Here is a 13,211-nt window from a genome sequence, read left to right as displayed (position 1 = left end):
GTGGTACTAGGGAAAAATTTAAACTCACACTAGGGTCATCCACCTCCACCTCACTGTCTGAGGCTTCACTCAAGGAGTGACTATAATGAAAGGGACCCGGAGCGTCAGGGTCGTCCCCGGGAGGGGCTGATGCTGTGTCAATGGAAGGATTGATGATAGGGCGGGAGTCTGTTCTACTCAGGGATTCATGAACTACTTAGCTAACCAGTGCTTCCACTTGATGGTCTCCACCTTCCCTCCCCCTCACAGCTCGGGTATAGCATGGCTCACAGAAGTATTTACCCTCGGGGGCCTGAGACCCACATCCCCAGCAAGCTTTCTTTTCAGAGTGGCTGGAATAGCGGTGAGAATGGTGCCCAGACATGGTTTTGGACTCTTCTCTGTGATGTCTAGAGGATGATCAAAGGCGTCTGGATATTGAAGAATGACAGCTTTGTGACCTAGAACGGTCTTTTTTCGTCGCGTGCTGTATACTAGTGTTCAGACCTAGAAGGGCTGAGAGGAAAGAAAAGAGTTAACATGCTCCTGGTGAACAATCCAAAACAGACAGGCAGAAGGAAAATCCAATCCTACTTGCAGCGTAAGGTAGCTTGGTAGCTGAAAGGAACCAATAATGTACATAAGAAGGGAGTGATGCCATAAGTCAGACCATTAATCAGCAGCCAGAAAGCAGCATAAGCCCCTTACCTTGGCAACAACGAATATGTGCCCGGGGAAGCCACCAACTAAGCCCGCAGAGCATCCCAAGGAATAGGCTGTATCTGACAGCTATTTAAACTTGCTGCCGATGATGACGTCACCGCATCCTGCAACGCAGCTGCGCTGGGACCGACGCCGCCCGGCAGTGCTTGTGCGCATGTGCAACCGCCGCCATCTTGCTGCGATTGCACACACGCGAACCAAGCCTCGATCTCGACTTGTCATTGCACAGACAGCCAGGGAACCCCTGAATCGGTGGACTGGAACGCAAATGTGCCATAGTCAAAAACCAGAGCCAGAGCAGGAAAGGAGACAAACAATACAAATACATACACTCCTGCCATGTGCGATAATATATACATTACCACCACGGCACAACCTCGATCTGGCCTGAGACTGGGAGCTGTTTTGCGCTCACTGCATGACCAGGACATTCAGGGAGGGCCTCTCGCTAATAGCTGGGACGTTTGCCATATTGCCGCTTGCCTGCCAATGGCCAGGCTAGTAAGCTCTTCATGGCATTGCATTTATCAACCGTGTCCACCCTGCTAATAGCTGGGATTGCTGGACTCCAGAAAAAACACCGCCTGAATCCATCACTTTACATGCAAACCGCCAGGACTGGATCGCAGAAATCTTCACAAAGGTAAGACTTCACCTTGGTGCTAGGAGGAGGACAAATAAAGGAACACGGCCTCTGGCTAGGAGCAAAGATTTATGGGAGAAGGGTCCTATGAGGTAGGAGAGGTGGGATTAACCCATATGTAGGCTGCCATGGAGTCTGTCAGGAAAGACATTCTTCATTCTGCTCATCTAAGCTTTCCAAAGGGGTAGCTGTGTTATCTGCAGGTTAGAGTAAATTTGGAAATATTCACATTTAACACCGTAGCCAAATAAACCAAGTGGAATGTAATTATTATTTGTTTTTATTGATTAATTATACAAGAAATTAAAATACGTGTAACACACTCACCTATTTGTTCTCTGGTAGAAGCAATTGTGATCACTGACCTGTTGTAATCATAATCAGAGAACACATTCAGAACAGATGTATCTGGATGTTTCTGACCTGCCAAAAGAAAATAAATTACTTTTCTTCTTGTAAAAAAATAATAATAAAACCCCCTTAATAGCCAGACCAATTTTCAGCTTTGAGTGGTCTCACATTTTGAACGACAATTACTCAGTCATACAACACTGTACCCATATGAAATTTTTGTCCTTTTTTTCACACACTTTTGGTGGTATTCAATCACTGTGGGTTTCTTATTTGTTGCACTATAAAGGAAAAAAGTCTGAAAATTCTGTAAAAAAAAAAAAAAAAAAATTCTTTGTTTCCTGCTACACATCTTTAGTAAAAATAAGTACAAATTGGTGTATATTATTTGGTCTTTGTGAAAGTTATAGAGTCCATAAGCTATGGTGCCAATATTTGTAAAAATGATCACACCTGAAGTACCGATGGCCTATCTAATTTCTTGAGGCCCTAACATGCCAGAAAGGTACAACTAACCCCCCCCTCCCCATGACCCCTTTTTGGAAAGAAGACATTCCAAGGTATTTAGAAAGAGGCATGGTGAGTTTTTTGAAGTTGTCCTTTTTTCCCACAATTCTTTGCAAAATCAAGACTTTTCTTTCTTTTTTTTTTTTTTTCACCAAATTGTCATATTAGCAGGTTATTTCTCACACACAGCATATGCATACCACAAATTACACCCCAAAACACATTCTGCTATTATTCCAGAGTATGGCGCTAACACATGTGTGAGACTTTTACACAGCGTGGCCACATACAGAGGCCCAACATGCAGGGAGCACCTTTAGGCGTTCTGGAACACCAAGGCCAATTTGACATTTCTCTCCTACATGTAAAAATCATCATTTATTTTCTAGAAAATTACATAGAACCCCAACACATTATATATGTTTTTTTAGCAAAGACTAAAAAGCTAGAGAATACAATGGTGGTCGTTGCAACTTTTTATCTCGCACGGTACTTGCACAGCAATTTTTCAAATGCGTTTTTTTTGGGGAATAAAAACTGTTTTGTGCTTTACAAAAAACAAAACAGTAAAGTTAGCCCAATGTTTTTACATAATGTGAAAGATAAAGTTACGCCGAGTAAATAGATACCCAACATGTCACGCTTCAAAATTGCACGTGCTCGTGCAATGGCGCCAAACTTCGCTACTTAAAAATCCCCATAGGTGACGCGTTAACATTTTTTAATGTTACGTGTTTTGAGTTTTGAGAGGAGGTGTAGGGCCAAAATTATTGTTCTCGCTCCAACGCTCGCAGCGATATCTCACGTGTGGTTTGAATACCGTTTTCATATGTGGGCGGGACTTACGTATGCGTTCGCTTCTGCATGCGAACACACAGGGACAGGGGCGCTTAAAAATATTTTTTTTTTTTTCCATTTTACTTTATATAGTTTAGTTTTCCCCAAAAATATTTTTTTTGGTCACTTTTATTCCTATTACAAGGAATGTAAACATTCCTTGTAAAACGAATATGGCATGACAGGTCCTCTTTGCAGTGAGATATGGGGTCATTAAGACCCCACATCTCACCTCTAGGCTGGAAAGCCTGAAATAAAAAATAAAAAACGATCCTGGCTTTGTTTGTAGTGGTGAGTCGGTAGAAGCACCGTAGGGCGGCGGGAGGAGGATATGTCCCCTCTCGCCTCCCGTAAGAACGATCGAGCAGTGGAACAGCCATTATGATCATTCTTATGGTGTAGGGAATCGCCGGCTGAAAAATCTGATATCCGAATGATGCCTGTAGTTGCACCCATCATTCAGATATCCCCGCACAAAGTCAAGGACGTCATATGACGGCTGGTATGTGTGAAGTGGTTAAAACGCATTTTTTTTTATTAACACAAAGTTGTCCATTTATACAATATTTCTAACACATAGCACATACATAACAAAAATGACAGCCCAAAATAGATTCTCCTACTCCTTCTGAGTATGGCGATACCACATGTGTGAGACTTCCACAGATTGGCCACATACAGAGGCTGGGTACAGCCGAGCATGGTTGAGCATGGCTGGGTATTGCCGAGTACAGCTGGGTATCGGCAAGTATTGCAGAGTATGGCTGAGTATGGCTGAGTATTGCAGGATATTTCAGGGTATCACAGGGTATTGCAGAGTATCACAGAGTATTGCTGAGTATTTCAGAGTATCGCAGGGTATTGCTGGGTATCGCAGGGTATTGCTGGGTATCGCAGGGTATTGCAGAGTATCGCAGGGTATTGCAGAGTATCGCAGGGTATTGATGGGTATTGCAGAGTATTGCTGGATATTGCAGAGTATCGCAGGGTATTGCAGAGTATGGAGGGATGGCTGAGCATAGACAGATGGATCATGGATATGACTGCAATAGTCACAGAGCAGCGCTGTGGGCACTACACATCCAGCCCACAGTGCTGCTGCCACCGATCTCTCCCCCTCTCCTCTCACACTTTACTGATCGGTACACAGAGAGGAGAGAGGAACCGGCATAATTGCATGACGCTGGTTTGTTTACAAGTGAAATGCTCCGCGAAGAGCGACCGTTTACCGTGATCCGCTGGATCTTCTCGGGTGCGCGCCCCGGGGGGGATTCTGGGAGGACGTCATAGTATGCCCTCCCAGGGTTAAGTAACTGTCCTGTAGCCGTCATGCAGGTATGGGCCTGTTGTTAAGTGGGTAAAGTGGTTGCTAAGCCACTACAGTAAAATCCTCCCATTCCCTCTATAAAATATGCCAATCTGTACTTATATCACAGCGGCTCCCAGCGCTCACATGACTCCTCTGCTCTCTCCTCTGCCTGGCTGACAGTTCCAGTGGGCGGGGGGCCTAGCACTGCCAATGATGTCAGCAGGCGAGGAGGAGAAGGGAAGAGAGAGAGCCGAGGAGTCATGTGAGCGCCGGGAGCCAGTCCGATATAGGTACCGATCGGCATATTTTTATATAATACAGGCACAGGGACACATATTATGTTACAGAGGGGATGGGAGGATTTTATAGTTGTTATGAGAGCAGCAGGAGGGGAGGGAGCAGGCACTGACACGAGCAGACAGGTGCGGGGGGGGCTAGAGGAGGACAGAGAAAGACAGAGCAGGGCTATGGATTGATCTTCCCACTAAGGGGCTTACACGGTTTCAATAGGTGTAATTATCTGCATAGTATGTAGATAGCATCAATGCTGGTTGCTTAAGTTTAGACTTCATGTGGGGTAACTACAATATCCTTAACATGGGGCTGTCTTTGTTGGACAGTTGGACTAAAATGGACTCTGTTGATAACACCTTGTCGAGTCTGACTGACTATAAATATTCACTACCCATAGAGGTCTGTTCTCTAGTGTTCAACACAGACCATTCCAGTAAATCTAACTACATACTTTAATAGTTCATACAAGATCTCGCTGCCCAATAATCTTTGCCTGTTTGCCATGAGCACTAAAATCCCCGATGCTGGCATTAATAATAGTGGCTGGCCAAGAAAAATCCAACTCAACCAACTGATTCTCCAAGAAAACTAGAACAGCATGTTTGATGTGGTTGGACTACGCTTATCTTACAAGCATAACACAATTATGACCAGATCAAGCCAACTTTCTCTAAAGTATTTAGGCTGCTCAAGATCACCCTTCACATTTAAGTGTAGAACTAATAGCAAAACATTTTATTCATTTTGGATAGAGAAAGGGATGTTTAAACCCATGTAAGGTTTATTTTTGCCATTTGGGTTTCATTGGGCATCTTTAACCACTTCAATACCAGGCACTTAGACACCTTCCTGCCCCAGCCAATTTTCAGCTTTCAGCGCTGTCGCACTTTGTATGACAATTGCGGTCATACAACACTGTACCCAAACAAATTTTTTATCATTTTGTTCCCACAAATAGGGCTTTCTTTTGGTGGTATTTGATCACCTCTGCAATTTTTATTTTTTGCGCAATAAAAAAAGATCGAAAATTTTGAAAAAAAAACAAGTTTTTCTTTGTTTCTGTTAACATTTTTTGTAAATAAGTATGTTTTCTTCTTCAATGACGGGCACTGATAAGGCAGCACTGATGGGCACCAATGAGGTGGTACTGACGGGCACTGATGATGGGCAGTGATAGTAGCACTGGTATACACTGGTATACAGCACTGATGGGCACTCATAGGTGGCACTGATGGGCACTCATAGGCGGCACTGATGGGTACATAAGGGTGACATTGATGGATGGCACGGATGGGTGGCACTGATGACACTGATGGGTGGCATTACTGGGCATCACTGATTTTATTTGGTACATGATGGTGCCAGTCAGTGCCCATTTGTGGGCACTGATTGGCAAAGATTGGGCTGTCATTTGCACATGTGGATGGCCATGGGTTACATATCTGGCCATCTACATGTTGCCCGCGTTACTGGTGGTCCTGGGGGCTTCCCTGGTGGTCCAGTGTGAGCATCCAAGGGGGGCTGCGCTGATAAACAATCAGCCTATCAACAGCTTTTCCTGTTTACATCGTGATCAGCTGTGAGTGGTTAACCTTTACTTCCCGTCCCACAGACAAACTAGGAAGTGAGAGAAAAACCCTCAAAAAAAAAAGAAAAATCACACTGGTTGTTACCAGCATCATCAGAACTGGTATCCCCATTGCCAGGTATCTCCAGTGTGTGGTTGAGTTCCTTGGAAGCTAAAGCAGCTAGAACCAGTGCAAAATTAAATTATATGTGAACTCTTCCTTTGTAAAACAACCAATTCAGTTTAACCACTTCAATACCAGGCACTTAAACACCTTCCTGCCCAGACCAATTTTGAGCTTTCAGCGCTGTCGCACTTTGAATGACAATTGCGCGGTCATGCTACACTGTACCCAAACAAAATTTTTAGCATTTTTTTCCCACAAATAGAGCTTTCTTTTGGTGGTATTCTCTACGGTTTTTATTTTTTGCGCTACAAATAAAAAAATACCGAAAATTTTGAAAAAAAAAATTTTTTTTGTTTCAGTTTCAAAACTTTGTAAATAAGTATGTTTTCTCCTTCACTGATGGGCACTGATGGGGCTACACTGATGGGCACTGATAAGGCGGCACTGATGGGCACCAACGATGTGGCACCAATGAAGTGGCACTGATGAGGTGGCATTGATGGACACTGATATGTGGCACTGATAGGCGGCACTGATAGGCGGCACGGATGGGCGACACGGATGGACACTGATAGGTGGCACAAATTGGCACTGATAGCTGGCATGGATGGGCAGCACAGATGGGCATGGATAGGCGGCACAGATGGGCATGGGTGGGCACTGATATGCGGCACAGGTGGGCACTGATAGGCTGCACAGGTGGGCACTAATAGGCGGCACAGGTGGGCACTAATAGGCGGCATTGGTGTTATACTGTACTAATGGATGCCAATCAGTGCCAAACAATAATGCATGCCAATCAGTGATGCCCATTGTGGGCACTGATTGGCATCCATTGTGCTGACTGGCATCCCTGGTGGTCTAGGGAGGATTACCTTTTCCCTGGTGGTCTGGTGGCGTCCCTGGTGGTCCAGTGTGGGCATCCTCGGGGGGGCTGTGCTGATAATCGATCAGCACAGACCTCCCCCCCTGTCAGAGGAGCAGCCGATCGGCTCTCCTCTATTCGCGTCTGACAGACGCGAGTGAGGAAAATCCGATCACCGGCTCTTCCCATTTACACTGTGATCAGCCGTGATTGGAGACTGACACCCCGCAACAACGATCGCCGCGATGCGCGCCCCCGGGCTCGTCATATGACGTCCGATCAGGATTATGAAACCCCTTTGCCACCGTCAATTGCCTATAGGGCGGGCGGCAAGTGGTTAAAATAGAAAGGAAAGGAAAAAATGTTTGTGTGTAAACTGTATACATCTCATTATAGATTTTTTTTTGTCTTCTTTTTTTTTTTTTTAGGCAAGGTGCGGGGTCATCCGGTGACACTGCCCCCTTCTAATGTCATCAACATGGGGACAAGGTGCTTTGGGGTGGGACCTGCTGGGCTGCATGCTCAGATAAGGGTCTAGTATGGATTTTGGGGGGACCCCACGCCAATTTCTTTTGGCTTCCTGGCTTAACAAACAGCTATTTCTTCACAAAGAGTTCGAATCGGTCGATCGTTTTTCGACCAATCAGAATTCTAATCATTCTGAAAAGCTGGAAAACGAATAAGCAAAACAAATTTTTACGGATTTCAATTAAATTCTTTACTACTAAAAAATTTGGCAGAAATTGTATTCGGACCGAAATGAATTGCACATGTCTATTTACAACCACTTTAAGTCACTGTAGGCAGGCAACAGGGATGAACCATGCAGAGATTCATGTGTTTCTTGAAACCAGGAACAGCAGTGGGAAAATTCTTCCTCAACGATAAATGGGGGGAAGAAAGCGCAGAGCATGAGCGCACAACACTCCACCAAGTGGATGGCTTCAGCACTCAATATCTCAATGTTAACCCCTTCAGTGGTGACAGAAAACGGGAACTTTAACAGTGTCCAGCAGTACTAGTACCCTGCAATGTCGAGTCCAGGACTGGCACTCAGGATGAGGAAAGGTTGATCCAGATAGCTGCATACAGTAACCAGCCGGAGCAATATAGTAGGAATCTTGATTGAAAAAAAATAACCCCAATACACTAGGAAATAACTAAGGCATGCTGGGAGTAGGAAGGCTTACACTGGCCCGCAATTTTTCTGTTTGTCACTGTCCAATTCTCTTGTAGGCGGCAGTATAACTCAAAAGTCTCTGAATTCCCGTGTCCCTTCATAGATCAGAAAGAAAAATATTTTCTGATAATTTGATAAAAATGCTCCATCCAGAAAAAAAGAACAAGAACACTAACAAACACAGGAGAAATTTGCTGTCAGCGTGATCCTTTGCAGTAGTAAATTGTTTTGTCTGCATAATGGAGTATAATAGCTGTAATTTCACTTGAACTGCAGCTTCTAATAAGACTAAGAAGTGTTCCTCCAAGGCTCGGGGTATCCCATCAGCACACAGCTGGCAGATTGCAGGGTGCAATCGCTTAATCACTAGGCTGATAACCTAATCCTATAAAACAACTAAGGAGCCAAGAAAATAAAAGATTGGCCTCCACTGATTTGCCAGGCAGTGAAGTTGTGTTAAGTAAACTGAAAAGTGTAATGAATACAATGACGAGTTGATCGGAGGCAGACATATGTGCCACTGCCAAGCAGTCACAGTATGTGTTTTGCAGTATGGTTAGTAGGTTAGTTGAGTAAATGTATGTAAAATGGTGACTAGCAGCTAGATTTACACCATTAGAACACTGATTTTAAGGAAATTTACCATATCCAGAAAGAAATAAAATGTAAAAAAATAAATAAAAAAAACGAAAAAATATGATATACACATAAACATATATACACAAAAAAATAACTAAACAAAAAAAAAAAAAATATATATATATATATATATATATATATATATATATATATATATATATATATATATATATATATATATATATATATATATATATATATATGATTTTTATAAATAAATATATACAGTGGGTAAAATACAGTGCCTTGAAAAAAGTATTTATATCCCTTGAAAATGTCCTAATTTTTTCATGTTACAATCAAAAATGTAAATGTATTTTATAGGGATTTTATGTGTTAGACCAATACAAAGTGGCACATAATTGTGAAGTGGAATAGAGTCTACCTGTGTGTCATTTAATCTCAGTATAAATACAGCTGTTCTGTTAAGCCTTCAGAGGTTTGTTAGAGAACTTTAGTGCACAAACAGCATCATGTGGGCCAAGGAACATGCCAGACAGGTCAGGGATCAAGTTTAAAGCAGGGTTAGGTTATAAAAAAACATCTCACGGAGCACTGTTCAATCCATCATATGAAAATGGAAAGAGTATGGCACAACTGCAAACCTACCAAGACATGGCCGTCCATCTAAACTGACAGGACGGGCAAGAAGAGCATTAATCAGAGAAGCAGCCAAGAGGCCCATGGTAACTCTGAAGGAGCTGCAGAGATCCACAGCTCAGGTGGGAGAATCTGTCCACAAGACAACGATTAGTTGTGCACTCCACAAATCTGACCTTTATTGAAGAGTGGCAAGAAGATATTCATTGTTTAAAGAAAGCCATAAGAAGTCCTGTTTGCAGTTTGTGAAAAGCCATGAGGGGGACACAGCAGACATGTGGAAGAAGGTGCTCTGGTCAGATGAGACCAAAATTTAACTTTTTGGCCTAAAAGCAAAACACTGTGTGGTGGAAAACGAACACTGCAAATCACCCTGAACACACCATCCCTTCTTCAGCAGGGACAGCAAAGTTGGTCAGAGTTGATGGGAAGATGGATGGAGCCAAATACAGGGCAATCTAAAGCCCCATACACACTATCAGATTATTTTCTGAGTTTTTCCTTCAGATTTACCAAAACCATGTAGTAGAAGGGCCTGCCTGATTGCATACACATTGAAACTCCTAAGGTTTGTCCTCATATTATAAGGTTTTGGTAAATCTGAAGGAAAAACTCAGCAGATAATCTGATAGTGTGTATGGGGCTTTAGAAGAAAACCTGTTAGAGTCTGCAAAAGACTTGAGACTTGGACGGAGGTTCACATTCCAGCAGGACAATGACCCCAAACATACAGCCAGAGCTTCAATGCAATGATTTAGTTTAAAGCATATTCATGTGTTAGAATGGCCCAAAGTCCAGCCCTAAATCCAATTGAGAATCTGTGGCAAGACTTGAAAATTACTGTTCACAGATGGATGCTCTCCATCCAATCTGACAGAGCTTGAGCTATTTTCCAGAGAATGGGCAAAAATTTCACTCTCTAGATGTGCAAAGCTGGCAGAGACATACCCAAAAGACTTGCAGGTGTAATTGCAGCGAAGGGTGGTTCTACAAAGTATTGACTCTGGGGGGTTGAATACAAATGCACCCCACACTTTACACATATTTATCTGTAAAAAAAAAAAAAAAAAAATTTAAAACCATTCATCATTTCCCTTCCCTTTGACAAATATGTGCCACTTTGTGTTGGTCTATCACATAAAATCTCATTAAAATATATTTATGTTTTTGGTTCTAGCATGTGGAAAATTTCAAGTGGTATGAATAGGTACTATATATATATATATATGTGTATATATATATATATATATATACATTGTCAAAAGTATTGTGACACCTGCCTTTGCACGCACATGACATTTAATGGCATCCCGGTCTTAGTCCATAGAGTTCAATATTGCGTTGGGCCACCCGCTCTAATTCATCCCAAAGGTGTTCTAACGGGTTGAGGTCAGAAAGCCAGTCAAGTGCCTCTACCCCAAACTCGCTCACTCATGTCTTTAAGGATCTTGCTTTGTGCACTGGTGTGCAGTCATGTTGGAACAGGAAGGGGCCATATCCAAACTGTTCCCACAAAGTTGGGAGAATGGAATTGTCCAAAATGTCTTGGTATGCTGACGCCTTAAGAGTTTCCCTCACTGAAACTAAGGGGCAAAGCCCAACCCCTGAAAAACAACCCCACACCATAATCCCCCGTCCCCCAAATGATTTAGACCAGTGCACAAAGCAAGGTCCATAAAGATATGGATGAGTGATTTTGGAGTGGAGGAACTTGACTGGCCTGCACTTCAACCCAATACAACATCTTTGGGATAAAAAAAAAAAGAAAAAAAGAGGAGCGGAGACTGAGAGCCAGGCCTTCTTGTCCAACATCAGTGCCTGACCTCGCAAATGCACTTCAGGAAGAATGGTCAAACATTCCCATAGACACCACCACCTTGTGGACAGCATTCCCAGAAGAGTTGAAGCTGTTATAACCCTACAGGCCAAGACTGGGATGCCATTAAAGTTCATGTGTGTGTACAGGCAGGCCTCCCAATACTTTTGACAATGTAGAGTGTGTGTGTGTGTGTGTGTGTGTGTGTGTGTGTGTGTGTGTGTGTGTGTGTGTGTGTGTGTGTGTGTGTGTGTGTGTGTGTGTGTGTGTGTGTGTGTGTATATACACATACAAAATTATGTTTAAAGCAGAAGCCCCACCCCTGCCCCCGGCACCTTTGATTAACCACCAAACTCATATGGTTGCTTGCCTTAATTATATTTCCCAAATACCATAGGTCTGTCCACACCATACATATATCCATACATATATATAGTTATTTTTTTTTTGGGGGGGGGGGTTAAATATTGTATAATGTTGTTAACTCACTAAATGTACAATGATACAGCCTTAAAGTGATTGTAAGCCTTTGTTATTTTAAATAAAAAAAACAAAAAACAAACATGTCATACTTAACTCCACTGTGCAGCTTATTTTGCACAGAGTGGCCCTAAGCGTCCTCTTCTGGGGTCCCTCAGTGGCTCCTCCCCACATCAGATAACCCCCTAGCAGAAGCGCTCTCTTGGGGGGTTACCTTGTTCAGCGTTCATAGACACAAATGCTAGACTCGGCCCTGCCCCCGTACCCTTGGATTTGATTGACAGCAGCGGGAGCCAATGGCTGCGCTGCTATCAATCGAACCAATCAAGAGCCGGTGTCTTGTAAAATAACGTCCTCCATCGGATAGTGTCCGCTGCGTACTGCGCGTGCGCAGTACACAGCAACACAGATTCCGAAAATTGCAGAGGATGAACGGCGCCTGCGCCGTGAGTCCAGGTTCTAGCCCCACTATCCAAGTGGACATAGAGTAGGAATAAAAAAGAGCCGAGAGCAGCGAGGCCGAGCCCGAAGCGTGGCGAGCGAAGCTTGCCCGCGAGGGGCCCTCCAAAATTCACAACCCTATGTCCGCTTGGATGGTGGGGCTACCACCTCCACTCACGGCGCAGGCGCTGTTCAGCTTCGGAGATTTTCCGAAGGTTCGTCTGCTCCGTACTGCGCATGCGCAGTAGGGAACGGACACTATTTGATGGCCGGACACTATACGGCAGAACACCGGGACCCCGTGCAGAGAGGGACAGCGCTGTCCCTCATTTACAAAGCTTTGACAAAAAACCTGGAAGCTTTGACAAAAACCTGGAAGCGTATTGGTTTCTGCACAGAGCTGCACCAGATTTTCTACTCTATTCAAGTTTTCGCAAATCATCCCCACAGTGTGTTTCAAGTTCAGAATATTAGATACATTTTACAGTTCTTTTCAATACACTGTGCATTTGCTTACTACCCAAAACTCTTGCTGCTGAAGCCATGGCAACCAGGCAACATGTACACAATTAATCTTCTCCCAAGTGCATACAAACCAAGGTGCAAGAATGAGGTCTTGTGCAGAGGAAGGAAAAGCCGGTCACCAGTGATGTACATACCTAAAATGGTGGTGCAGGTTTCTCTGCATGGTGTGGACAGACCTATGGTATTTGGGAAATTAAGGCAAGCAACCATATGAGTTTGGTGGTTAATCAAAAGTGTTGGAGGCAGGGGTGGGGCTTCTGCTTTAAGCATAATTTTTACCAGCACTTTTAATATAGTACTGTTAATATCAAATTATATCTATTTTATT

The 13,211-nt window shown here is 43.5% G+C and overlaps 1 protein-coding gene across 4 annotated transcripts in view; it reads right to left on the bottom strand.

The window, feature by feature from the left end:
- The window catches only part of FTCDNL1 (formiminotransferase cyclodeaminase N-terminal like), an 86,254-nt gene that overhangs the window by 45,940 nt on the left and 27,103 nt on the right, over nucleotides 1-13,211 (bottom strand). For 3 of the 4 annotated variants that reach the window (XM_077448430.1, XM_077448433.1, XM_077448431.1), the window contains exon 3: nucleotides 1,673-1,768. The exons of the other annotated variant lie outside the window; for it this stretch is intronic. In XM_077448430.1, coding sequence (XP_077304556.1) covers nucleotides 1,673-1,768 — 96 coding nt within the window. The remainder of the gene's footprint in view (nucleotides 1-1,672; nucleotides 1,769-13,211) is intronic. 4 annotated transcript variants of the gene reach the window in all.

The sequence above is a fragment of the Lithobates pipiens genome, unplaced genomic scaffold (assembly GCF_037356315.1).
Source record: "Lithobates pipiens isolate NorthernLeopardFrog02 unplaced genomic scaffold, aLitPip1_a1.2 Scaffold_22, whole genome shotgun sequence".
In the NCBI taxonomy this organism is placed as follows: domain Eukaryota; kingdom Metazoa; phylum Chordata; class Amphibia; order Anura; family Ranidae; genus Lithobates; species Lithobates pipiens.
Note: the sequence above shows the minus strand (reverse complement) of the source record. Positions and strands in the feature narration are given on the sequence as shown.